This window comes from Giraffa tippelskirchi, chromosome 4, assembly GCF_054371585.1.
Source record: "Giraffa tippelskirchi isolate mGirTip1 chromosome 4, T2T-mGirTip1v1.2.pri, whole genome shotgun sequence".
NCBI lineage: Eukaryota > Metazoa > Chordata > Mammalia > Artiodactyla > Giraffidae > Giraffa > Giraffa tippelskirchi.
Window position 1 is genome coordinate 132,457,393 of NC_137278.1, and position 27,084 is coordinate 132,484,476.

Consider the following 27,084-nt stretch of genomic DNA (forward strand, 5'->3'; position numbering starts at 1 on the left):
GCAAAGATTCAGACACTGAAGACTGAAGTGACTTAGCATGCACGCACATTGGTTAGGCCACATTTGCAAAATACTTTCCATTCTCCTGTCTATAGAGGGCGTTGGCAATCTTACCCTTAGAAATCTGTCCGTTTGGGACCAGGGAAGATTTTAAACATCCTATGTAACAGGGAACACACCCCCTTCCTCCGCCCCAGTGGGGCAGCAGTGATGGCAAGTCAGAGTAAAGCTCAAAGGGAATAGGACTCAGGCTGTGCTCCAGAGGCACTGGGCTTGACAAAGCGAAGGGACCTAGAGAAGTCTGGAGTGCTCTGCTTTTGTCCAAGGTCAGTCTCACTTCAATCTCTGATCCCCCAGGAGGCCTCATCTAGACTGTTTTGGTTCCTGAATAATCAGTGGGTTATTCAAGCTGGTTCTGTCTAGTGGAGAGGCGGTAACATGAAGGGCTCTGAGGGCCAAGGGCTGGCAGGCAGTTACGTAGCTCATCTCAACCTCATTTTGCCCTTCAGCTTCCGAATCCCAAAGTCCCAGGCCCATTCTTCCAGTCTGGACTTCAACCAGCTGACACATGCAGTTCAGCTGCGTCAGTAGGTGTCAACCTGAAACTGGACCTGTGCCTGATTCATCCAGGAAGCTGAGCCCAAGAGGTAGAACAAACACCCCTAAAGCAGCTCCTGCCAGGCCTGGGGTGAGAGGTTGTCTGGCCAAACAGACAGCAACTTTGTTTGTTTTGCCCTCTTCATGCCCCTCCCCACTTGCCAGACTCCCTCATTCCTTTCTCTGTGCCCATCTCTGGGTCAGAAGCTCTGTGGGTTTTTTCCAGATGATGCAAGAATGTTGTTTAATTTATGTACTTTTTAGTGAAGGTGATTTCTGAGGAAGAGCCTTGGGTGTTGAAAGGGGTCCAATTGAATTGATAAGGGGGTCCAGCAGGACCTTCTGTGAAGAGAAGCAAGAAGTAGGAAGTGGTTCGAGTGGGGATTAGATGGAACAAAGGGGCCAGAGATTTCTGGGACTACTCCTTTCCCAAGGAAGTGCCACCAGTCTACAATTTAGGCAAGTCCTGTTCTCCTGGGACAACTCCAGCTTGACCTTACTATCCACATTCTTGGCTAGTTTATTGTTTTTGACACTAATTGGTGGACACTCAAGACCATTAAATTTTGGTTCATTTCCCCCCACCCCAACCCCAATACAAACGCAAAACAACGTGGGAATTCCCTTTCAGAGGAAGCAAGAAACGGTGCAGCTTTAAGAGAAAGGGAAGGGAAGAAGTGGGTTCTGACTCAGATCCTCCTGCCATTGGCTGCTAGAGGGGATCCCACTTCAGGGATTGGCTGTGACAGAGTCCGCCTACTCTTGTGATTGGCTCAGCCAGGGAAATATAAGGTGGCCGTACCGGCCTCTTTCTCAGTTGGAGAGAGGCAGGGAATCCGGCTGGGTAGTGTGCTGAGACGCACCTGGCGTAACCCTCTCCTTTCTGAATCCGAGTCCAGGTCCCGCGGAGGCGGCAGCCATGAAGGAGAGACGGGCCCCCCAGCCAGTCGTGGCCAGATGTAAGCTCGTTCTGGTGGGGGATGTGCAGTGTGGGAAGACAGCAATGTTACAGGTGTTGGCGAAGGACTGCTATCCCGAGGTGAGTTGCTCGCCCGCCCGCTGGCCACCTTTCCTCTTTGACCGCCTGCTGCTGCAGGTAGATAGATTGCCACCTGCCCAGGGGAGCTGTTTCATCCCACCCCACCCCTCCCCATCCTCAGCCGCTTTCTGGCTGGAGGACCGCCCTACCTTAGCTTCCCCTGAGACCTGTTCCACTTCTGCCGCCCCGCTGGCTCCTCCTCACCTCTTCACCCATAGTCCCTGATCAAATCCCCTCCTACCTCTCTTCATCCTGGAGTCTGCTCTTGGGAGAGGGAACTGGAGGCATTTGAGAGTCAGGGGTTTCTTGACGTAATACCTGCCGGTCCCTTCACCCGTTCTATGCGCTTGTCCCCAGGCAGGCTTCTGCTGCCCTGCTGGTCCAAGGGACTTGTGGGGAGAAAATAAAGAGCCAGAATTGACTTGTGGCTCTGAAATTTGGAGACAGGCAAATCTGGGGACAAGAGGAATCCGTGTGTGTGTGTGTGTGTGTGTGTGTGTGTGTCCCTGACCATCTAGGATATGGGGAGATTGTCCCTGGCAGGAAGTCATTTACATTTCTCACTTTGATGGAGCAAAGTGCCTGAGCCTCTACACCCCTCCCTCCGGTCCCATGTGGTCCCTCCCACCCCAGGTATCCTCACCTTTCCTACCACTTTAGTGTCTCACTAGGGTGAGTGGCTTCTTGTGTAGCCAGCACTAACTGGAGGGTTCTGAGGGTTGGTACGTCCAAGGTGTGAATAGTTCCTCTCTTTTCACAGACGTATGTGCCCACTGTGTTTGAGAATTACACAGCCTGCTTGGAGACAGAGGAACAGAGAGTGGAGCTCAGTCTCTGGGACACTTCAGGTAAGACTGCTGACCCCAAGTGCCCCTTTCCCACCCCCACTGGTCTGTTGAATTGCTGTCTCTTGGAAATTGTTTTTCTCTTTGATGGGGAGAAGGAGTATGGTGCCTGCCCGGAAACTGAAAGAAAGGGACCTGAAGATTCTTTGGTGGGGGTGGGGCCTGGCTAACTCAGTTGGCTCATCCAGGGGTGCAGAGTGGATGAACCCCAGAAGCTATCACTTCTCTTGGTCTGGCTCCATCCTTTAGAGAACTGGAATGGGGAGGTGAATGGACCCCAGAAGACTACTGGAGGAGGCAGTTAGGGCTTCTCCATTTCCGCTCTCTGCCACCCAACACACGCGCTCACAGCCTTTACTGCCCCAGAGCAAAGCCAAATAAAAGGCAGGAGGCAATTGTGCTTGAGGCAGGAGGCAATTGTGGTTGAGGCAGGGAGACAAGTCTCCTTTGGGGGAAATGTTGCTCCTGACTCAGTTTTCTCTCCTGCATTTCATCTCTGGCCACTGCTGCTTGCCTGCCGCAGCTCAGCCCCACTGTCATACCTCTGCGGCTGAGGGATGAAGCGATGCATTGTCAGTGTTTTGGAGGGTGGGGGCTCAATTTGGGTCATGGTCATGTTGTACATGGGGGGGAGGTGTTGGCTCTGACTAGACTGAGGTAGAAGATGCTCTATCTTTCTGGAATGTGGAAAGCAATCTTTTAAGCCTCTCATCCCTAAACCTTCAGTGCTAGGCTATCCTTTGCTTTTCACTCTGACCCTCTTTCCATTATCTCTTTACCCCAGCCATTTTTAGATAGACTGAGCTCAGAATCATAATTAAGGACTGAAAGCCAGAAATATGAGAAAGAAAATAAAATCGATTTCTCTTCAAAAATGCTGAGTTTAAAGAGGAACTATAAATCACTAGGGGTTTCCTGTTACATATAAATATGCCATCCTACTCCTCCAAAGAGCTATTATTCCCATCATCCAATTTTGAGGATTGGAAAGATTGGAGGTAGGAGATGGGTAATCAGAAAATGAGACATCCCCCTTGCTCCCCACTCCCCAAAACAGGACAGAAATTCCTCCACCTGGTATGTTTCCCTCTGTTGCAGTTCCAGGGGTTGGGAGCCAGGATTCTGATTATCCAGACTGTGCTATGCTGGCTGGATTGAGCTGGAATGCAGCTTGGCTGCATGATATATGGTTTTTCATCTCCTGTACTCTGCCCACCTCTCAATCTTCCCAGAATCTTACTGCAGCTCATCTCTTTTCACTACCACCACCCCCAAAGAGCCCCTCCCCCTCCTCCCACAGTCAGAATGCAGTCCTTGAATCCCAATCCAGATAATGGAAAATCAGCAAGGTGGTCTCTATTCCCTGTGCCGTATCCCCACCCCTCAAGTTCCAAAAGGATGCCGGCTATCCTTCAGCCTCAAACTCCCTCTTTCAAATGAGATGCCCGTAAGGAAGGAGGAATGGCAGGGGTGTGTGGGATGGGGCTTCCCAGCATTGGGGCCGTTATTCACTTGCTGGTCTTAGGGGAGGGGGATCGCTTAGAGCCAGAAAGGAGGCCTCCTCTCCTCCTCCTTCCCCAGTGCTGCAGTGTTCCCTCTGCTCAGTGGTACTGTAATAAGACCCCACTTCATCCCACAGAGAAGGATGGGGGCCGATTACTGAAGGAGCAGGCAGTTATCCCAACTCCCCTCTACTCCCTTTTTTTTGAACAACCAACCCCCTGCCTCAGCTTGGATTCCCCCCAGTTTCCATGGCGATTGCGGTTCAGGGAGAGGGGCTGCTTGCTATTCTGAGCACGGATTGTCTGGGTTCCAAAGCTGCTACTGTTCCTTCCCCAGGGTGGAGGGGGGCAGGTTCAACCCCCAGCCTTCTCCCACATTGGACCACCTGGGTCTGCACTGCCTATTCCCCTCTCAGCGATGGACCCTTATTCGAGAGCCTCTAAATCCCAGCTGTTGGTGCTGCTGTCTTTGAGAACGCCTCGCTGAGATCTTGGGACAGGGGGCTGCAGCTTTCCATTTGCCCTTTTCAGTGTAAGCTGATTTGGTTGGGAGGAGCAGTGGGACCCTGAATTCCTGATGCTCTCCCTTCCCTGCCCGCCTCCTAGAGTTCTGACCCCGTGGCAAAGAAGCAGAGCAGCCAGTTATATAACAGGCAGATGTGTTTCTTCACTGGGGAGACCCTGGAGCAGAAGCCAGGAGCAGAGGTTGGACAGCAGGCAGACTCTAGAAAAGAGATCTTAAACAAGGCCTGGTCTCTCTGCAGGGGTAGGAGCTGCTTCCCCTGGGACTCAGAAAACTGGTAGACCTTCAATGAAGCCCACTGTAGGAGACCCAGACAGGGCCCGATTATACTTCACCCCCTTTTATTTTGCCCCCTTTCCCTTTTTCAGGATTAAGGAGGATGACCTTCTCACACTGTCTCTTGGCAGGTGGTCAGGTCCCAAGCTTCCCATTGCAGCACATTCATTCCCCTGGGAGATAGGTGGAGGCTTCTCCCTTAAGGGACCAAGTGTGGTGTTCCCAGCGCTCTTTGGGTTTAGGCCTCTAGGGGAGGGAAAGTGCCACAATTCACCATCAGCTCTCTCCCCCCACTACCAGGGTCTCCCTACTATGACAATGTCCGTCCACTCTGCTACAGTGACTCAGATGCAGTATTACTGTGCTTTGATATCAGCCGTCCAGAGACTGTGGACAGTGCACTCAAGAAGGTAAGACTGAATGAATTCTACCATCTCTAGCTCAGCTGGAGAACAAAAAGGAATCTTGGGGACCTTGTCATCCAAACCCTCTTGTGTAAGAAGAAATTGAGGCCAGGGAAGGAAGAGATTTGCCCGAGGCCACACCATAAGCTACAGTTCTGGGACCAGAGAGGCTTCCCAGGTGGTTCAGTGGTCAAGAATCCGCCTACCAGTGTAGGGAGCACAGGTTCAATTCCTGGATCAGGAAGATTCCCTGGAGGAGGACATGGCAACCCACTCCAGTATTCTTGACTGGACAATCCCATTGACAGAGGAGACTGGCAGGCTACAGTCCATGGGGTCGCAAAGAGTTAGACACATCTGAGCGACTAAGCACTGGGACTAAACCCAGATCTCCAGTCCTTCTTCATCCTGCCTTTGCCCCTGTCCTGCACTGATCTGTCAGAGGCCCAGCAGGGGAAGGTGGTGTTAGAGACTCGGAAAGTGAGGGTTGAGAGTAGAGAACTTTCTGGTGATATGGTTTGAGGGTTGGAGAAGGGGCCTTTTGGTGGCAGCTTTACAGACCTTGATCCCAGGCCTTCTGGGACTTGGCCAGCCAGGCAGGCCTGAGCTGAACTGCTGGTAGGAAATGCCTTGGCCTTGGTAGTAAGGTCTACCCACACTGAGGAGTCCCAGGAAACCTTGTGGAACTAGCCTAGTTTCCCAGAAGACTCCAGGATTATCTCCTTCCCTTGGAAAGAGGTTGGCTTCTTCTTGGCTTTCTGGACTTGTGCAGCCCTTTGGGTTGAGGGGGTAGACCCATGCCCCATAGGCTTGGCAGAGAGTGCGAGATTTGTTCCTGTGCTCTCTTTGAAGACTGGGCCATTGAATCTGGGGACAGACTCTTGGGTCAGCACTCCTGTGGCCCCAAAGGCCTCATGGGCAGGAAGATGATGTAATTAGTGCAGTGGTGATGCTGTGACTCACAGGGAGGGCTGGGCTGGGGATAAGCAAGCGGAATGGTGTGTGTGATGTTGCCAACTGGGTTCCTCCGGGTGTCTGTCAGCCACTGACTCTCCTTCCTTCCTCCTTCCTATCTTCTTGCGCGGCTCTTCAGTGGAGGACGGAAATCCTTGACTATTGTCCCAGCACCCGTGTCTTGCTTATTGGTTGTAAGACAGACCTGCGAACAGACCTGAGCACTCTGATGGAGCTGTCACACCAGAAGCAGGCACCCATCTCTTACGAGCAGGTGTGTGTGTGTGCCCACGTGTGGGCTGGGAGTTGAGCTGGGGAAGGCTACAGGAGAGGGCTTGAAAAATGGCCCTTGTTCACACTCTTTCACTACAGCAAGAGAGAATTGGTATTCTGGGGGCCCATCTATAATCAGGAAACTAGTTTCCTGGATAGAGGTAGTGGATAACAATTTGCTCAGATTCATGCTTCCCAGGTGGCGCTAGTGGTAAACAACCTGCCTGCCAGTGCAAGAGACATAACAGATATGGGTTCCATCCCTGAGTCAGGAAGATCGCCTGGAGGAGGGCATGGCTAACCCACTCCAGTATTCTTGCCTGGTGAATCCTATGGGCAGAGGAGCCTGGTGGGCTACAATCTACAGAGTTGCACAGAGTTGGACATGTCTGAAGTGACTTAGCATGCACACAGGCACATGCTATAGTTTTTTAGGTGAGCCATTCCTGTGTGTGCCAGTGTTTCTCAGGTGGTTTTTTGTGTGTATGTGTGGACCACCTTCATGAGAATCACTAGAGGTGTTTGTTAGAATTCCCGACTCCTTATCTGCAGAGTCACTCTGGGAGAAAGGTATGGGAGTTACATTATAAATTAAGTCCCTGGATAATTTCTTATGAACATGGGAAGGTAAGGGTCATTTCTTTAAACCAGTCTTTTACATTACAATCATCTGAGGAGTTCTTAAAAATACTAATTCCTAGGCCTACCCCCAGAAATTCCGATTTACTTGTTTTGGCATCAATATGGTTTAAAAGTGTTCCAGATGACTTTAAGGTGCAGTCAGGCTTCACCTTCAGAAAATAATCAGTAGAGGGTGGTGGTGGGAGCCTGGCAGTTGGGTCCCTTGGAGCAGCCCTGGGGAGGACCACTAACCTGAGAAAGCAGGGTTTCAGAGCCATTTTGGATCACTGCATCAATGACCTCACTTCCCCTGCAGGGCTGTGCCATCGCCAAGCAGCTGGGTGCAGAAATCTACCTGGAAGGCTCAGCTTTCACCTCAGAGAAGAGTATTCACAGCATCTTCCGGACGGCGTCCATGGTGTGTCTGAACAAACCCAGCCCAATGCCCCCGAAGAGCCCTGTCCGAAGCCTCTCCAAGCGACTGCTCCACCTCCCCAGCCGTTCTGAACTCATCTCTTCCACCTTCAAGAAGGAAAAGGCCAAAAGCTGTTCCATTATGTGAAGTGGGGGTTGGAGAGGGGAGACAACCTCCCACTTCCTCCCTTGGGTTGCAGAGGCACAGGGAGAGGGAGGAGGAGACAATTTAGGACTCTGGACATGAGATTTTCAGATGGCCACGGTGAGGGCTCGGAAGGAGACAGGAACGAGACAAGGAAAGAGCCAGGCCCGGCTTGAGGACCTGACACTGAGAAAGAACCATCACACCCCAAGCCAGGCACTAGGTGGTGGAGGGGGCGGCTGCCCCAGTGCCCTCTGCTCCAGTGACAGAAAAGGTGTGGGGGTTTGGGGGGCATGCTGGCCTCACGGCTTTGGTTGGGGGCCTACAGGAGCCTCACTTCAGCATCATGCCTCTTCCACACAGCGTTTCCATGCAGGCCAGGGGATGGGAGGGGTCCCTGAGCCCTTCTCTTCCCCTCTGAGGAGGCTGCAGAGGAGTGGAGAGTGGGGAAGCCAAGAGGCAGCTCCCTTGGGAGCTGAGCCCAGGTGCTTCATAACTGGTAACTGAAATCAGAAGGCAGGAGCTGGTCAGAGCCACTGAGAAGGAAACCTCATCTTTGCATAGCCCATGCCTCATGGAGAGGTGACATCATACATTCGCATGCTTCTCACCTGAGTCCCCAGGGTCCAAGGGAGAAGCCCCAGACCCCCTTCTCTTGCAGTGTGGGGGTGGTGGTGCTGCAGGAGGCAGGGCTGGGTGGGGGTCACCAGACTTTTTCTGCCCTTAGGGCAGTATAGCTGGCATTTGTTTTATAGACTCTTGTCTTTGGAATCGGGGGGAGGGGGGAGTGTTTCAATCTGTTATATGTTCTGTGTTTAAAGAAGAAAACCTATTTATTAATTAAATATATAAGACATACAAAGAAGTTGACTCTGTTTTCTTAGTTTCTTTCTTGGTTTCCTTTGGTCTCCGATACTGAGGAGAAAGTTGTGCTGGGGTCCTTTCTGTGCGTTGCAGAGGGGCTGCCTCCACTGTTCCCTGGCACCTCCAGCAAGGATCTGATCCCTCTCCCCACATCCCTGCTTCATCCCCTTCCCCACCCATTTCCTGCTAACCAAGTGATAATCTCCTTACCTCTGGAGCAGGGTTTCTCAACCTGGGAACCAATGACATTTTGGAGTAGCTAATGCTTTGTGGTGGGGGCTCTCTTGTGCACAGGAGGATGTCTAACAGCATCCCTGGCCTCTCCCTGCTGGGTGTCCATAACACCCTGAGTTGTCCCAGCCAAAAACATCCCCTGCATTGCAGGTAGATTCTTTACCATCTGAGCACCAGGGAAGCCCAAAATGTCTCCAGATGTTGCTAAATGTCTCCCAGGGAAAAGTCATTTGGGGTTGACAACCATTGCCCTAGAGAGTCTAGAGGAGAGAGACAAAATCCAGTGAAAGCATCAGATGGAGAGCCAACCCCACCCCTACAGAAAGTGGACAGGCTGAAGCCAAGGCTGGGAGGTTCCAAGGGTTCAGGTCTCCTCTGAATTCAAGGTGAGGTGATGCCTTTTGCTTTCTTGACCTTCTAATTCCAAGGCCTGTTGATGGCAGCTCAGGGGACTTCTCATCTCTTCTCTTCAGCTGCTTATAGCTCCTTTTTTCTAAGTTTCATATTGTACTGGAAATAAAAATTTACTGTGTATTGCATACTTACTATGTGCTCAGCATTGTGCTGAGTGCTTTACCTATCACATTTTTTTGGATTTAGTATTAAAAAAAATCTTATGGTAGTTTATTTACAATGTTGTATTCCAGTGTACAGCAAGGTGATTCAGTTATATATTATTTTTCTTATTCTTGTCCATTATGGTTTATCACAGGATATTGAATATAGTTCCCTGTGCTTTACAATAGGGCCTTGTTGTTTATCCACCCTATGTATAATAGCTTGTATATGCTGATCCCAAACTTCCAGTCCTTCCCCCTACATTATCACATTTCACCTCATAAATGAAAATAACTAACATTTATTAAATGTTTACTATGGGTCAGGTGTGCTTATAAGTTTTTTATGTTACTTATTCTTGTGGTAACCCTATGATGTACTAACGCCATTCTACAGACAGGAATACTGAGGTTCAGAGAGATTAATGTGCCTAAGGTCACGTAGCTAGAAAGTGGTAGAACCTGGATACAAACCCAGGCAACCTGGCTGTAGAACATGCACTTAAAAGAAATGAACCATTTAATTTTTTTATCATTTTTAAAAAATTGAATGTCTTTAAATTCTATAGTGCTGTGCAATTTTCAAGTTTCACACGCATGATTTCAAATAATCCCATAAACACCATTCTTCCCCCACCCTATATTGCCTCTTCACTCTCCCCACTGGTAACCAGTAGTTTGTTCTCTACAGAACATGTGCTTTTTACTGGTCTGCTATCCTATGGTTGTAGTGGTGTTAGTTGCTCAGTTGTGTCTGACTCTTTGTGACCCCATGGACTATAGCCCGCCAGGGGATTAGTCCCTGTCTGTGGGATTCTCCAGGCAAGGATACTGAAGTGGGTTGCCATTCCCTTCTCCAGGGGATCTTCCAAACCCAGGGATTGAGCCTGGGTCTCCTGCATTGCAGGCAGATTCTTAACTATCTAAGCCACCAGGGAAGCCCATGCTATCCTATCCTGTGAGGCAAATGGTCTTATTATCCCTATTTTATAAATGAGAAAATAGAAAAGCCAGAGATGCCATATAACTTGCACAAGATCGTACTCTAGTAAATAGTGGAGTCAGGATTCAAACCCAGTCTCAGTGTTAACTAACTCCATGGGTCCTTTACTGCTAGCCATGTGGTACTGAAATAGGAGACTATACTTATGAACACTCAAAGAATGTAGTCCCTTTGTCTCCATCTCCAAAGATGCATATTTGTGAAAGAGCTAGCAGGGTAGGACAAACCATGCATGTATCCTTTTTCAAAAAAAAAATTTTTTTGGCTGCACTGACCAGGGATGGAACCCCCGCCCCTTGCATTGGATACGGAGTCTTAACCACAGGACTGCCAGGGAAGTCACGCAAGTATCCTTTAAACTCGATGTCTCACAAGTATCATGAGAAAGCTATGTGCAAGTACTAGGGGAACTCTGCCTCTATGCACTTGAACAAGCTTAATCAATTTTCTAGGCCTCAATTTATTGATCTTTAAAGATGATTGAGAATGGTAGCCTGAAAATGGGGACAGCATCTACGCTGAAGTTAAATGAACTTGGAGTTGAATCCTGGCTTCATTCTTTCAACTATGTGGACTTCAAAGGTATAATTAATCTTTCTGGGCCACAAATCTCCTTATCACTAAAATGGAGATAATGCCCATCTTACAGTGTTAGAACAAGTGAAATAAGTAATGTAATTAAGTATCCAGAGTTGGGCAGTAGAAGATGACTCAGTAAAGAGCAGCCGCAGCTCTACCCCTTGGTCTGATTGTTAGCTCCAGTCTGTGAGTGGAGAGCCCTCAAGCGTTCACTGGGTGAATTACACCTAACTGATCTTGGACAACTTTTCCCTTCCCTTCCTTCTCTGAGGTCCAAGTGGGCAGATCAAAGGCTTCAGAGTTCTAAGAGCAGAAGGGTGCCTCTCCTGGGGTTACTTTGGGACTTTGTGCAGTGAGGTTCCGAGTTTTAGGTTATTTGGGCTTACTCCAGGCTCTGCTTCAGTAACACTGAACACATTCAGAGAGAAAAACCAGACCAAGAGCCATGTGAGATTGAAACCCAAAAGCTTGTGATGGGAAAAAAGGAAAGGAGGGAGACATTAATTACCTCCTGGTCCATGGTGCTGCCAAGAGTTGGACACGACTGAAGCGACTTAGCACGAACGCATCTATCTAAACCGTCCTAGAATTTGTCAAGATTTTTGTTTTGGGAAGGAAGGGAGGTAGAATTATTAACCACAAAACCAAAGAGAAACAAAGTACAGTTTTGGGGGCGGGGGGGGAGCTCATTGGAGGACTGACAAGAGGGAACTAGAGAAAGAACAAAAAATATTAAGGTAACCCAAACAAATGGCTAGATTCCAAAGAGCCAGAACGTGAAAAGGGCAGGTCCTATCTGGGATGTTTAGAAAACCAGGTGCCACAGCCCAGAAGATACTCTCTTTCCAAGAGGCCTTTGCAATCCATTGTGTGAGCTCATTTCAAAATGTTGTAACAGTAACTAAGGTGTTACTGCGGGGGCCAGGGTTGTTAAAATGTCCTCCTAAAGCTGGGATAGTCTCACACAATGAACTGTCCCATCCTCACTGGTAAATACTAGGCTGCTCCTGTAACTTAAATTTTCATTTATCCATCTGTAAAATGGGGCTAATAATCTATCTCAAAGACTTTTTGTAAAAACCGGCTTTTCCACAAATGGTAAAGTATTTATTGCTTTACTACAGTTTCTAGTTATAACTACGTGCTATTGATATGTAAGGAAAGCCTTAAATTTCTCCGTTGTAAGCCACGGGCCATGATGTCGTTAACTACAGTTTCCAGGAAAACCAGCATATTCCAGGAGGGCTGCGCCCGCAGAGAGAAAAACCTTCTGATGAAAGTCGACCTATGAAAAACTCTTCCTCCCACAGACTCAAATGTTTGGCGAACCACATTGCCCAGCGGCCCCCGCGTCCCGGGACCGGCGCTCGCGCCGTGCATTCTGGGATTGGTAGTTCTCAGTCCCGCGTTGTTGGCCTGCGCTGCCCGGGACCAGGAACTCGCCTTCCCGGCTTGCCGCGCGGCCGAGGGAGCAGCCCGGCGACCAGGAAACGGGAAAGATGGCGACTACTCGGCGACGTTGAGGCCGCGTTGGGCGGTTTGGGCTCAAGAGTGGTGAGTCTCGGGCGATGGAAGCGGTTTCCACGAGCCTGCAGAGAAGGCAAGAGTGAGGGTACAGCGGTCGACCCTGCCTCTGGGACGAGGCGAGGAAGAACGCCATAGGGAAAGGGCACGAGCTTGGAAAGCTCTATCCGGCAGGAGCCAAGGGGCGCGGGCCCCAGTGGGAGTGTTGGCTCCGGCGAGGATAGGGCAGGTCCCTGGAAGATGTTACGGGTCAGACCTTCGCCCATGCGCACAGCACCCGTGATAGCCTCAGTCCGATCTTATTCTTGCGTATTTGGAGTAGCCGTTGCTCCAGCCAAACTGAAACTCTGGCTTTTCTCCCATAACTAGTCATGCTTTCCCGCCTCTGCGCCTCCTGTATTATTTCTTTTGCCGGGAATGACTTATTTCCGACACCCTCAATTACACATCTTCAAATTCTACCTATATTTAAATACTCAAGAGCCACTTCCTCTACACTCTTTCCAGATTTCCTTTTTCAAGTGAAAGGAAACTTCTTTGAACTCCTGCAATAATTCATCTGAGCCTGCATCTTGGTATGTGTCTCATATCCTCTATTGTTTTGTAAGCTTCCTGTGGACAGGATCTTCCTGATTTCCTTTTGTAACTCACACTGTGCCTAGCACTGTGCCTTGCATATGGTGGTTGTTTGATAAATGCATACTTCATTGAATGAAAAAAAAAAACTCTGCCCCTGTCCTGCAAGCACTGAGGAACTCAAAGATCTGGAGGTTTGTGATGAGTAGAATTATAATAAAAGTTGCCTGTGTTTACTGTCTGCTTATTTGGTCTTCTCATTTTCTTCTAAATTCATTGCACTCAGGCTTTTACTCCCACCATGCCATTAAAACAGCTCTTGTCATCTCTGTTTTTATGAAGGAGAGGGTGACTTCTTTATCTTCCAGTCTTTCACCACTTGACACAGATCAGCATTCCCTCCTTGAAACACATGGCATACTTTACTATTGCTTCTTTCCATGGCATACTTTACTATCTTTTTTTCTTTTTCACTGGCTATTGTTTCTTTCCAATTTTCTTCTCTGGCTTCTATGCCTGACTTCTAAATGTTACAATGTTTCAGAGCTTAATCCTGGGTCTTCTTTTTTAAAAAAGTATTTATTTATGACTGAGTTGGGTCTTAGTTGCAGTCACTGGTGGTGGGGGGCGGGGTGTGGGCTGCTTGGTTTTCTTACTGACATCTTACATTCACCGTGATCAAAATGAAACATTTAGTTTCTTCCTAAATCTTTTCCTTCCCCAGTCTTCTCCAGTCACTAATGGCACCGTGAACCATTTCAGTTGGTCAGACCATATATTTAGGAGTTTTAGTGTGTCTCCTCTTTGTTTCCTCCCTTCATCAGTAAGTCCTGTCAGCTCTGTCTTCAAAATCTGCCTTGAGGCTCTCTAGTTCTTTCCGTCTCCACTCTCACTTTCCTGGAACAAACCACTGTTACCTTTTGTAAAATATTTATTTATTTATTTGGCTGTACCGGGTCTTAGTTGTGACACAAGGAATTGTTTAGTTGTGGCATGTGGAATCTAGCTCCCTGACCAGGGATCAGACCTGGGCCCCTTGCATTGGGAGTGCAGAGTCTTGGCCAGTGAACCACCAGAGAAGTCCCCACTGTTATCTTTTGTCTAGACTACCATAATAGAATTCTCAGTGGTTCTGTGTCCACTCTTGCCTTTTGCAAGTCACCAAAGTGATTCTTTGAAAATGTAAAATAAGACCGTATTACTTCCGGTTTAACACCTTTCTAAGGTTCCCACTGCAGTTAAACTAAAATCCAAGTTCTTCTAGCCTGGCCTAAAACACGTTTCTGTGATCTGACTCCTGCCTACCTCCTTGAACGCATCTTGAGTCAGTCTTCTCCCTTGGTCACTGCCACTCCTGACCACATGAGTCTGTTTTTTTGGCAGCGCTGCACAGCTTGCAGGATATTAGTTTCCTGACCAAGGATTGAACCTGGCCCTGGCATTGTGAGGGCCTAACTATTGGACCACCAGGGAATTCCACACATGCATCTATTTTTAGTTAGCAAACATGCTAAGCTAGCTCTTGCCCCAGTGTCTTGCTGTTCCTTCTACACAATAAATCCTTGATTTTTACGGACTCTCTATTTCCTATCATTCAAATCTCAGCTTACATATCATCTAAAAAATTCTTTCCAGAGCCCTCTTATTCATGCTGCTCCCCATCACACACCCTGCTTTGTTCTCTTCATTAGCACTTATACTGTTTGAAATGCTCTTATTTTCTGCCTAACTGCTGTCTGATTCACTGGAATTTAAGCATTATGAGATCAGAGACTTTGTTTTGTTTACTGCTGTATCTCTAGTACTGGAATAGTTTCTGGCACCTCTCAGGTACTCAGTGAGTATTTGTTGACATAATGATGATGTCCAGGATGCTTTATAGAGAAGATTGCCTTTCCTCTGGATTGTTTCCTTAGGGCTATAAGTGAGAGACATAAGCATAATGTCCATGTTATATGCATGATGTACTGTCAATTCTGAGGTAAAATAGGTTGTCTCCAACTTTTTGAAAGTGCTACTTGTTCATTTTTCTTTTCTTTACCTAGTCTCCTTTCTTAAAGATACATGGCGGGAATTACATGGGAAAGGGGGATTGTAAGCTGTAGCTTAGGGAACTGTTATTTCATGGGAACCATTTGGAGATAAAGTAAGTTTTGAGAAATATATCCTGAGGCTTAGGAATGATGATGGTGATGGTAGAATAGAGGCAGATTCAGACTTGATGTCTGAATTTAGCACCTCGCTGAAATAGATTTTGTAGTCTAAAGGGCAGTTGACAGTGTGGTATGGTGTTCAATGTCTCCCAGGCAGGATGAGGACAGAACAGTTCCTGCTTAAACTCTTTGTGGGACTGGACCCTAATCAAGGCTGTGAAAATCTGAGTAGGGAATGTCAGTCAGAACGTCTGTGACCTCTAGTTTTTGGTATACTTCTTCCTCCCTCCCTCCCTCCTTGCTCTACTCCATCCCTTCCTCCCTTATGTTTTATTCTAAAATAATCATAGATTCACAGTTCAGTTCAGTCGCTCAGTCGTATCTGACTCTTTGTGACCCCATGGACTGCAGCACACCAGGCTTCCCTGTCCATCACCAACTCCTGGAGCTTGCCCAAACTCATGTCCATCAAGTCGGTGATGTCATCCAACCGTCTCATCCTCTGTCATCCCCTTCTCTGCTCGCCTTCAATCTTTCCCAGCATCAGGGTCTTTTCAGTGAGTCAGTTTGAATCAGGTGGCCAAAGTATTGGAGTTTCAGCTTCAGCATCAGTCCTTCCAATGAATATTCAGGACTGATTTCCTTTAGGATGGACTGGTTGGATCTCCTTGTAGTCCAAGGGACTCTCAAGAGTCTTCTCCAACACCACAGTTCAAAAGCATCAATTCTTCGGAGCTCAGCTTTCTTTACAGTCCAACTCTCACATCCATACATCACTACTGGAAAAACCATAGCTTTGACTATGAGATGGACCTTTGTTGGCAAAGTAATGTCTCTGCCTTTTAATATGCTGTCTAGGTTTGTCATAGCTTTTCTTCCAAGGAGCAAGCGTCTTTTAATTTCATGGCTGCAGTCACCATCTGCAGTGATTTTAGAGCCCCAAAAATAAAGTCTCTCACTGTTCCCATTAGATATAGATTCACAGGAAATTTTAAAACCAAGGTGCATGGAGGTCCTATGTACCTGTCACTCAAGTTTTTGCCATTGTATAACTAGAAGTACATTTCTTTTAATCTGTGTAAAAGTGAGTTTCTCTTCTATTTGAACTTAGGTTTTCCTTGAGGTGCTGATCATAATCCCACATCTCAAAATTAAACTCCTTTTTTCTCTTTTGAGTTTTCTTTATGCGCTCAAGAGAACTTATCTCCTTTAGATGTAGATATGTTGATTGATCCTCGTGGGCTGGTAGATACAGTAGATTCCTAAGATAAGCAATACAAGATATTTCTAGAGATAGCTAGTATACCATTTATTTGGTGACTTCTTTTTTAATACTTGTGCAGTTTAGTTATAAAAATTAGGTATGCTTATTGTATAGTTTTGGAAATGAATACATACAAAAAGGAATCACAGAGAGATAGTATTAATGAATAAGAATGGGCCTCTGGAGCCAGACTGCCTGAAACTCTGACACTTAACACCCAGGTGTCCTTAGGCAAGTTACTTTATATATCTGAGCTTCAGTTTCTTTATCCATAAAGCAGGCACACCACTATATCTACTTCAGAGGATTGTTTTGAGATTAAGTAAATTGTTTGTAAAAAGTTCAGAAAAGTACCTAGTACATAATAAATACTCGTCTTATGCACGATAGATGGCAGGAGAGCTGGCTGATAAGAAGGACCGTGATGTATCACCTTCCAAGGAGGAAAGGAAGCGATCTCGGACTCCTGACAGAGACCGCGATAGAGACCGAGACCGGAAGTCTTCCCCATCTAAAGACAGGAAAAGGCATCGTTCAAGGGATAGGCGTAGAGGAGTCAGCCGTTCTCGCTCCCGTTCCCGATCCAAGTCTACGGAAAGGTAAAGTAACTTGCTGTTTGTTACCTGGAAAGGGAGTGTACATTTCAGACTCCTTTATTCTTGGTTCCTCTGATGCCTCCATATTGGGACATGAGTCTGTCATAGGCTTCTCTACACCTGGGGACCCAGTAGCTCTTAAAGGTAAAGAGGAAACTTGTAAGATGAAGGTCCCAATGATTGAGGAAGATAGTTCATCTGTTCACACAGTCCATGGCCTATCATTGTCATTAATACTTAGCAGTACAGCTTGGAGCTCTAAGACCTTATCAATAGAATTCTCTCATAACTTCTCGGGAAACACATTTTCTAATTTGTAAAATATTACTTTGGGAAGAAAAGAGCATGGGAACCTTCTTAGGGCTGCAGTGCAGGTACACAGGAAATATCACATGATTTCTTAATTGCTCTGTCTTCAGAGATCGCCGGCACAAAGAGCGAGAGCGAGATAAGGAACGAGATCGGAATAAGAAGGACCGAGACCGGGATAAGGATGGGCACCGAAGGGACAAGGACCGCAAGCGATCCAGGTACCTGACGGGTTGGAGTGGCCTTTAGGGAAACGCCCTCACTGCTTCCTCTCTGTATCTCAGCTCGCCCAGCTTCATGGGAAAGTGAATTTTCCATAGTGAATCCTGTTGGTAGTTATTGCAGAGCTGTCTTTTAGAAGGCACACATCTTCTTTAGAATGTATAACCAGTTAGTGAAGTCACAGCCCCTTGAGGGTCAGCTTGTTCTTAGAATTTTGAAATTAGTTTGAAAAGGTTACCAGCCAACAGAACATTCCTATAGCTCCATCAGACCATTCAGTTTTCTACCCAGAATATACAACATGTACTTGTTGGGTTAGCTTGATCTCTTTGTTCTGGAAACTTTCTATACAAAGTTTTTATTAGGCCCTGAATATATAGGTTAGAATTCAGGGCGAAGGATAGAATCCTCATAACAAACACTGTGGTTACTTGAGATCTCTTGTATATTAAGCTTATAGCAGATGTGGGGAAAAGATTGCTGGGACTGATAGGAAGGAGAAATGAGCAAAGGACATATATAGCAGTATCTGGGAAGAGTGTGGGTGGTGGCCATGTCGGCTGAATTCATTGTGCATTACAAAGTAAGGCAGGGTCTTCTTTTTCCTTCTGATGTGCATTTGCTATTTGGAGGAATTATTTTTTAATTGAAATATAGTTGATTTACAATATTGGGTTAGTTTCAGGTGTACAGTGAAGTGATTTCAGTTACACATATATATTGTTTTCCAATTCTTTTCCATTATAGGTTACTATGAAATATTGAATGTAGTTCCCTGTGCTACAAAGTAAATCCTGTTGTTTATTTTATATATAGTAGTGTGTATCTGTTAATCCTATACTCCTAATTTGGCCCTCCCTGCCCTCTTTCCCCTTTGGTAACCATAAGTTTGTTTTCTGTGTCTGTGAGTCTGTTTCTGTTTTGTAAATAATTCATTTGATTATTTTTTCAATTCCATGTATAAGTGATGTCATCTAATATTTGTCTTTCTCTGTCTGACTTACTTTACTTGGTATGATAATCTGTGTCCATCCATGTTGCTGCAAATGGTAATATTTCATTGTTTTTTGTGACTAATGTTTGGAGGAAATATTTTTGATATCAGTATCACTTCCCAGAGGAGATTAGTCTCAGAAAAGGAGATTCAGATAGCATGGGGCCAAGACAGGGCCATCATTAGGTTTCAGAGCAGGCAGAGTGACTAGGCCTGCAAAAAGAACTTCAGGACTTGTTGGATGACCATGGACCAGTCTTGTTGAGTCATGGGGAAACTTCCATTCTCTTTTGGGGGGCTCAGTCTGAATCTCATCCAGGTGCTAGAGTAACAGTGATATGGGGAATTCTCTGGTGGTCCAGTGGTTAAGACTCCTCGCTTCCACTGCAGTGGATCCCTGGTTGGGGAACTAAGATCTCACATGCTTCATAGCATGGCCAAAAAAAAGTGATGTGGTTTTTCCCCCTGTTCCTTTGCCTTAAAGTTTATCTCCTGGCCGAGGAAAAGATTTTAAATCTCGGAAAGACAGAGACTCTAGAAAGGATGAAGAGGATGAACATGGTGATAAGAAGCCTAAGGTAAAAAGAGGAAGAAATTTTTTTCCCTTATCATCCTCTTCAGTTCAAGCCTGACTTTGTTCTTCAGAGGGAGAGAGCCTCTATAGAATGAAGTCCTGTGTTTTATCTTCAGGCCCAGCCATTATCCCTGGAGGAACTTCTGGCCAAGAAAAAGGCCGAGGAGGAAGCCGAGGCCAAGGTAAGAGCTTGAGGGTCTGTATTAGTTGTCTAGGATTGCCATGACAGAACATACGGACTAAGTGACTTAAACAACAGAAATTTATCTTCTAACAGTTCTGGAGGTTAGAAGCTCAAGATCAAATGGGGTTGTTTCTTCTGAGGCTTCTCTTCCTGGCTTGTAGGTGGATGGCTTTTCCATCTTCACACGCTCTTCCCTCTGTGTACAAGCCCCTGGTGTCTCTGTGTGTACAAGTGTTCTTATAAAGATATAGTCAGATCTGTGGTGTAGGGCCCACCTTTGGAGCCTCATTTTACCTTAATCACCTCTCTAAATACAGTCTACTCAGAGGGATGGGAGTGAAGGGCTTCAACATCCAGATTTTGAGGGAGACATAGCTTAGCCTTTAACAGGGTCCCAGGCCTGTTTGTGTTTTCCTTACACATTTAATGCCTGAGCAGGTATTTCTGGGCCCCTTGCCATCTCGCCATCAGTGACATGAGTCTACCCTGTCCCCAGATCCTTGTTGACAGTTGTAATCTATTTTGTAGCCCAAGTTCCTCTCCAAAGCTGAACGAGAGGCTGAAGCCCTGAAGCGACGGCAACAGGAGGTAGAGGAGCGACAGAGGATGCTTGAAGAAGAGAGGAAGAAAAGGAAGCAGTTCCAAGACTTGGGCAGGAAAATGTTGGGTTCGTTTTCTTACCCCGTGGCCCTCAATGGGGGTAGGAAAGGGAGGGACAGGATTGCGATATCACTCAGAAGGGCTTGAGACCTGTTTGAGTTTGGAGGAGAGTGGCTGGGGCACGTTCATGAGAAACATCTCTTTCTGTTAGGTCTTCATTCCCCTTGTATCATAAATGTCCCCCCTTCCTTTTTACTCATTTGGTGTCTGTTGTTTGGACGATCTCCATGCCCTCTTTTTTCTTTCACTGAGTTCTTCTACAGCTTTGTTCTTTTTGGTCTGCAGAAGACCCTCAGGAACGGGAACGTCGGGAGCGCAGGGAGAGGATGGAGAGGGAGACCAATGGGAATGAGGATGAGGAAGGGCGGCAGAAGATCCGGGAGGAGAAGGATAAGAGCAAGGAACTGCATGCCATTAAGGTTCGGACCCCACCCTCCGCACACACAAATGAGGTTTAGCTGTGTGGCCGTTCTGATCTCTGTATGTGAGGTTTGGGCTTGAAGGGCTTTGTGTTCTGTCCCTGGGCAGGAGCGTTACCTCGGTGGCATCAAGAAGCGACGCCGGACAAGGCATCTCAACGACCGCAAGTTTGTCTTTGAATGGGATGCGTCTGAGGACACTTCCATCGACTACAACCCCTTGTGAGTGGCTTCATGCCTCAGCGCTAGGTCTTTTAAACTAGGCAGTTGCTAGAGAGAATCAGTGACTACAGAGATAGAAGTGAGATAGGCTGGGATGGGGTGATGGGTAAAACAGCAGTCAGCCGGTCCTCTGGGTGGGGAAAAACTCTGACCGAAAGGGGAACTGGTACACCTTCAGCCTTGTGCTTAGCAGCTCCTTCTCTTTTCCTCTTCCTCTGTCTCAATCCCAGGTACAAAGAACGGCACCAGGTACAGTTGTTGGGGCGAGGCTTCATTGCAGGCATTGACCTGAAGCAGCAGAAACGAGAGCAGTCGCGTTTCTATGGAGACCTAATGGAGAAGAGGCGGACGCTGGAAGAAAAGGAGCAGGAGGAGTGAGTGGTCAGGGCTATGGGTGGTGGGGCAGAGCCGAGTCTACAGGAAGGAGATGGAGGATATGGACCCCATTTATTCCCTGTGTCCTGCTCCAGGGCAAGACTCCGCAAACTTCGAAAGAAGGAAGCCAAGCAACGCTGGGATGATCGGCATTGGTCCCAGAAGAAGTTGGATGAGATGACGGACAGGGACTGGCGGATCTTCCGCGAGGACTACAGCATCACCACCAAAGGTGGCAAGATCCCCAATCCCATCCGATCCTGGAAAGACTCTTCTCTGCCTCCACACATCTTGGAGGTCATCGATAAGTGTGGCTACAAGGTGAGAACAAGCAGACTGGCCCAGAGGTCTGACATGTTGCCAGATTCTAGGGGGTACATACTTAATTTGAGAACAGAAAACTTTGTTTCTTGACTGTTTGGTGCCTCCTCTGCCGGTGGGCACCAAGGTGATGTTGCCTGTCAGTTTCTGAAGTATTGTTTGTTGATTGTGTTTCTTCTCGGGTCCCATACCTTTTCACTGTGCTTGGTTTTTTCCCATTGTGCCCACCCTGACAGAAGTAGCCCAGGTAGCATAATTCTGTCTGTACCCATTGTTATGTCTGGGTCACTGCAGGAGCCAACACCTATCCAGCGTCAGGCAATCCCCATTGGGCTACAGAATCGTGACATCATTGGAGTGGCTGAGACTGGCAGTGGCAAGACAGCAGCCTTCCTCATCCCGTTGCTGGTCTGGATTACCACTCTCCCCAAAATCGACAGGTGAGAGCAGCCGACATTGGTTCCGCTGGGTGGGAAAGGTGAAAATGGCAAATGAGCATTTGGTCTTCTTTTTAAGTCTATAAGCAGAAGGCCCCTTCTTTGTTTAGTCTGGGTCAGATATTAGGGAATAATTGGATCATGATATCAAAGAAGCGTATGGTTATTTTATTGCTGGTACAGATCACTCCTTGGAGTGCTTGGCTGTCCTGGAGTCTGATTTTTAAGAGCACTTGTTGCATTCTTTTCCCACCACCCTCCCCATTCTCATAGCTGCTCTTAAGAGTGACTTTATCTTGCTCCTGTTTGTGGTTGGATGAGAACCAAAGCTCATGAAACTGCGGGCTGCCCCATTTACCACAGGATCGAAGAGTCCGATCAGGGCCCTTACGCTATCATCCTGGCCCCCACTCGTGAGCTGGCTCAGCAGATTGAGGAAGAGACCATCAAGTTTGGGAAGCCGCTGGGCATCCGCACTGTGGCTGTTATTGGTGGCATCTCCAGAGAAGACCAGGGCTTCAGGCTGCGCATGGGTTGTGAGGTTGGTTCACCTAGCCAGCCCGCCATTTGGGACGGAACTGTTTCTAGTTTCTGCCATAGATGTACAATAAATGATAAAAGGGGCTGGTTTATAGATATGTGCTGTTACTTATGGAGGACTTAGGCACCAGGGATTGTACTTTGCACATCATTAGTTGTCACAACCACCTTAAGAGAATGGATAATAGTACTTCCATTTTACAGATGAAGCTGAGGATCGAGTTAATAACTTCCCCAGAGTCACAGCTGGTGATGGGCAGAACTGAGATTCATATCTGAAGGCTGTGCTCTTAATCACTCTGCCAGACTGCGTCATTGATTTTGCTTTGCATTCTTCTCAGGGTAGGGAAGGACAGCTTTTTACAAGAAGTCTGCTGGAGGAATTGAGTCTTCTGCAGGCTTCCTAATCCTACTATCCAGCCCCCTCCACTGTATCACTTAGTCTGTCTTCCATCTAGGAAAGTTCCTGTTGATGTTGCCTGTTCCATCTAACCCTTGGACCTAACCCAGAGACCCCATTCATTCCTGAGAAAAAAAAATCCAAGTGATTTCATGCCAGTTCTCTGGAATTTTCACTGCCAAACCTAAGGAGTTTAGGGGCCAAGTTCCTTAGCATTGGGGATCTGTTGCCCAAGTAGGTGGATAGTTGACAGGAGAAGGAAAGGGTACCTGCTGGGGCCACACGTGACTCCACTGTACCCCCCAGATAGTGATCGCTACCCCGGGACGTCTGATCGATGTGCTAGAGAACCGCTACCTGGTGCTGAGCCGCTGTACCTATGTGGTTCTGGACGAGGCAGACAGGATGATTGACATGGGCTTTGAGCCAGACGTCCAGAAGATCCTGGAGCACATGCCTGTCAGCAATCAGAAGCCGGACACAGATGAGGCCGAGGACCCTGAGAAGATGCTGGCCAACTTTGAGTCAGGAAAACACAAGTACCGCCAAGTAAGGCTGCTTCCCCAGGCTGGGAGAAGTTGGGCAAGTTGCCAAACCTGCTCCAGGGCCCTTCTTGCCCTTGGTGGGCCAGAGTACATGTTTTCAGAATGGTGAGGCATGGCTACATTCGGTCCTCTCACAGTACTAGCAGTGTAGCCTCTTAGCCTGGAAAGATGATTCTGGAGAGTCATGCTACTGCCACCGCAGGTACTGGCAGATCACTCAGCCCTTCCTTCCTGTTATCAGAAGGTAGCAAGTACTCTGCTGAATAGGCACTGAGGAAAGAAGTGGAAGGGCAAGGGGCAGTTTTCTGAAACACTTTTTCCTGTCCAGGCTCATTTTCTGTTCTTTAGTTTGGGCTGCACTGCTAGTGCTGATGGTGGGATGTGTGGTGTGTCTGCCTGAGCCCAGGGCTAGACCTCTTGTTTTCACAGACAGTCATGTTCACGGCCACTATGCCCCCAGCGGTAGAGCGTCTGGCCCGGAGCTATCTTCGGCGACCTGCTGTGGTATACATTGGTTCTGCAGGCAAGCCCCATGAACGTGTGGAACAGAAAGTCTTCCTCATGTCAGAGTCTGAAAAGAGGTATGGGGGCACCTGAGTCAGGGGAAACAGAATGGAGAAGGGGCTCTTTTTAGTGCGAGTGGTGGCTGGAGGGTGATTGTTCTGCCATGTTGAAGAGTTTCTATTTTCTTGTTCAAAATTCCATGGGCATTGGAGATTCTGAAATTGGTGTTTGTAGATCAGGGTTGGGCATTTCACTTGGAGTGGAGGGGTAGTATGCATGTCATTTTTCTCATCCTTTTCTCTCCAGGAAAAAGCTGCTGGCAATCTTGGAGCAAGGCTTTGATCCACCCATCATCATTTTTGTCAACCAGAAGAAGGGCTGTGATGTTTTGGCCAAATCCCTGGAGAAGATGGGGGTGTGTCTGGCAGGGGAGGGCAATGCCTTGTCTCTTTGGTGCTGCTTTCTGAAACTAGTTAGGCCCCCTGGGCTCCTGCTTTCAATGCTGACCCATTCTTGAAAAATAATTTAACAAGTCAGGGTCAGAGGGAAAGGGGTGGTTGATGGGGATAAAGAGGACTTGTTCAGTTGCTGTGACTCCCTGTCCATTCCAGCAGTGCCAGCCACAGCTGCCTTGGGTTTTCCTCCAGGTGGGCTGGGGCCAGGGAGACATATATCCTGGCAGCATCTGAGGGTGTGGAGTGGAGTGGGTTGCAGTGTTTTGTTATCAAGTATGTTTGGGAGAGGGGATGGCATGGTCAGGAGGGAGCTGTTAGTGATCAGTGTCCTTTACTCCTGAATCTGGTGTTTGAGGGGAAGGGTGTGTCCTCTCCACTCAACGCTTAAACGTCCTTAAATTTCTCGGCCCCTGCTTTCCACCCTCATCTTGCCCTCATTCTCTCTTTCACTACTTGTCATTTGTGTGGCTCCACATCTCACCCCTGACTGTCCTACCTTTAACATTGCCCTGTCTGTCTTCCCCACCCCCATCTCTCCCATCCCTTTCTTCAGCTCATCTGTTCCCTTCTTCAGTTGCCCTTGTTCTCTCTCCTGCCTCCTTTCCCTTTCCGTCTCCCTCTCTTCTCTGCAACCCTCCCTCCCTGTCCACTCCCTCCTACCTTGTGTCTCTCTCTGTGATCCCATTGCTCTTTCTTCACCTCACCATTCTTCCTACAGTACAACGCTTGTACGCTGCATGGTGGAAAAGGCCAGGAGCAGCGAGAATTTGCACTATCCAACCTCAAGGCTGGGGCCAAGGATATTTTGGTGGCTACAGACGTGGCGGGTCGTGGTATCGACATCCAAGATGTATCTATGGTTGTCAACTATGACATGGCCAAGAACATTGAGGGTGAGTGCAGGGGAAAGCAGCTTCACTCCAGGTAAAGGGTGATTCCTTGCCTGCTTCTTCTTGAATATCTCCACCAAGGGGGGCCACTGCTGTCAGCTCTCTCAGCCTCGAGCCTGGGGTTGCTTGTTCCCGTGAGAAGAGCTCCTGTCCTTTATCTCACCTGGGTGTGTTGTCTCAGCACCTGGGATAGCACTGTGTCTTCTGGGTGTGGAGAAGAGTGGAGCTGGGCCACACTGTCTGAGTGTGATAGGGTGACCTCCATCAGCAGTGCTGGTAGGGAGAGCACCGTGGGCCCTGCAGGTTCAGGCAGCACGAGCTGTGTTTACTGCCCTCGGAGGTGTGGCAGGGAAGAGGGTGCCTTTAGAAGTGGAGACTTCAGACACTGCCCACCAGGGCATCTGGCCTGGTGCCCTGACATTTCTCCCCCTCCCCAGATTACATCCACCGCATTGGCCGCACGGGACGAGCAGGCAAGAGTGGTGTGGCCATCACCTTCCTCACCAAAGAGGACTCTGCTGTTTTCTACGAGCTGAAGCAAGCCATTCTGGAGAGCCCGGTGTCCTCCTGCCCCCCAGAGCTAGCCAACCACCCTGATGCCCAGCACAAACCAGGCACCATCCTCACCAAGAAGCGCCGGGAAGAGACCATCTTTGCCTGACACAGCACTAGCCCTGGGGTTCAAGGCCATGCCCTGGAGCCTGTTCTTCAGCACCCTCACATCTCTTCCCAGGTCCTCACTCTTCCTGGGGCTTAGGACCTGGCCAGGCCCTCAGGTCTGAAGGCTTGAGTGCAGGTCTGTCAAAGGGGAGGAAGCTGCTCCAGGAGGCAGGCAGAACAAACTACCAGGGTTTTGGCCCAGCTCTGCCCCTCAGGCGGGCTTTGGGATTGCATCGGGCCATCAGCTCTTGCCAGTTAAAGGGGCAGCCAATTGGCATCGCCTCCCAGACTGAACAAAAACCTGGCTGCTGGGCTGAGACTCTTTTGGCACAGACCTGACTGCCTCAGCTATGCACCATTGTTGCCCTAGATGACCCAGGGAATCGGGTACTGAGGATTGTGGACCTTGGACTCTTATCGTCATTTTGACAGCTGTTTGCCCTTTTGGATTATAAAACAAGTCGAGAGCCTTGTTTAGAGTTGTGCACAGCCCCTGTGCCAAGGGGTGTTGTGCACTCGAGGCGTCCCTCACCCAGGGAATTTTTATAGTAGATGAGGGGACAGGGTGAGCTGGCTGAGTCCATCTTGAAGTCAGTGAAATTTCTGTTTTCTATTCTCTGAGAAGATGAGTTTGTATGTTCTGAGAATAAATACACGAATATTAAGGCTGTGTCTAGTTCTAGCTAAACTCATCTCCCAGGTCCTCCTTAGTACCACAGGAGACAGGACAGCACTGGGCACAGTGGGTTGACTTGGGAGATGAAGGAAAATGACATCCGAAAAAGATCCTCTGGTCTAGGCTGTTAGTCTTAAGTCTCTAGGAAGCACTTGAGGGGAGATGGGCAAGGCATTGACGGTGGGACTGTAATGCATCTTCCCTCCTCAGCTCTGGCTTCACAGAACTTGTAGCTCTGGCTTGGACAGCCTCCTGGGGTCTTCACACAAGGGTGAGGAAGGAAAGCAGCTGGGAAACTGGCAGAAGGACAGTTAGAACCGTTCTCCCACCCTGGAACAGTGTGCTTGACCCCGAGTCTTCAGGACCATTGCTTGTGGCTCCAGGATTGCTGAGCCCACTGCTCCGGAGGCTGAGGAGATGGGCACCAGAGACAGCAAGGAGAGATGAGCTGGGTCCGGCTGAGTTTCCCTGGTGGGGAGGGGGCTGCAAGGCCTGAGTCCTCCCCCAGTACCTTTACTCACATGCTCTTCCTTACCCCTCGAAGAGCTGGGCAAGGACATGGAGTTTGAGTTGCAGCTACTTCAGGACCTTTCTGGCCTGAGGCTGGCACAGTGTGAGGCTGTGACTCAGCCTCTTCTCCACCTCCCTAAACAAGTCCCTTCTGTGCTGCTGAGTTTCCCTCCAGGGCCTGAGCATGAGCAGGGGGGTGAAGGGGTGCCTGGGAGTCTAGTGCCTCCCCCAGCTCTGTCCTTTT

General features: G+C 48.2%; 2 protein-coding genes across 3 annotated transcripts; both read left to right on the forward strand.

Moving 5' to 3' along the window:
* Nucleotides 1-1,412: 1,412 nt before the first annotated feature.
* RND1 (Rho family GTPase 1) lies at nucleotides 1,413-8,455 on the forward strand. The gene is made up of 5 exons (XM_081596795.1): nucleotides 1,413-1,636; nucleotides 2,397-2,484; nucleotides 5,083-5,192; nucleotides 6,280-6,414; nucleotides 7,351-8,455. The coding sequence occupies exons 1-5, from the start codon at nucleotides 1,517-1,519 to the stop codon at nucleotides 7,594-7,596; spliced, it is 699 nt and encodes a 232-aa protein (XP_081452921.1). The 5' UTR covers nucleotides 1,413-1,516; the 3' UTR covers nucleotides 7,597-8,455.
* A 3,867-nt stretch (nucleotides 8,456-12,322) lies between these two features.
* On the forward strand, nucleotides 12,323-26,319 carry DDX23 (DEAD-box helicase 23). 2 transcript variants are annotated; one of them, XM_081596791.1, is made up of 17 exons: nucleotides 12,323-12,430; nucleotides 16,738-16,946; nucleotides 17,363-17,473; nucleotides 18,953-19,046; nucleotides 19,159-19,224; nucleotides 19,755-19,893; nucleotides 20,172-20,305; nucleotides 20,415-20,527; nucleotides 20,758-20,901; nucleotides 20,998-21,223; nucleotides 21,518-21,663; nucleotides 22,024-22,201; nucleotides 22,907-23,149; nucleotides 23,575-23,726; nucleotides 23,956-24,064; nucleotides 24,823-24,997; nucleotides 25,432-26,319. In XM_081596791.1, the coding sequence occupies exons 2-17, from the start codon at nucleotides 16,738-16,740 to the stop codon at nucleotides 25,653-25,655; spliced, it is 2,463 nt and encodes an 820-aa protein (XP_081452917.1). In that variant the 5' UTR covers nucleotides 12,323-12,430; the 3' UTR covers nucleotides 25,656-26,319. The 2 variants fall into 2 exon arrangements, with proteins under 2 accessions (XP_081452917.1, XP_081452916.1); XM_081596790.1 differs by having other exon boundaries at nucleotides 12,323-12,384.
* Nucleotides 26,320-27,084: the final 765 nt, after the last annotated feature.

What these genes read in the sequence shown, in the direction of transcription:
- RND1 (XM_081596795.1), top strand. Translation starts at nt 1,517, where the DNA reads ATGAAGGAGAGACGGGCCCCCCAGCCAGTCGTGGCCAGATGTAAGCTC. An exon ending in CGAAGGACTGCTATCCCGAG is followed by an intron (nt 1,637 to 2,396) that starts GTGAGTTGCTCG and finishes CTCTTTTCACAG; the next exon opens with ACGTATGTGCCCACTGTGTT. An exon ending in CAGTCTCTGGGACACTTCAG is followed by an intron (nt 2,485 to 5,082) that starts GTAAGACTGCTG and finishes CCCCACTACCAG; the next exon opens with GGTCTCCCTACTATGACAAT.
- DDX23 (XM_081596791.1), top strand. Translation starts at nt 16,738, where the DNA reads ATGGCAGGAGAGCTGGCTGATAAGAAGGACCGTGATGTATCACCTTCC. An exon ending in AGGAACTGCATGCCATTAAG is followed by an intron (nt 20,306 to 20,414) that starts GTTCGGACCCCA and finishes GTCCCTGGGCAG; the next exon opens with GAGCGTTACCTCGGTGGCAT. An exon ending in GGCTGCGCATGGGTTGTGAG is followed by an intron (nt 22,202 to 22,906) that starts GTTGGTTCACCT and finishes TGTACCCCCCAG; the next exon opens with ATAGTGATCGCTACCCCGGG.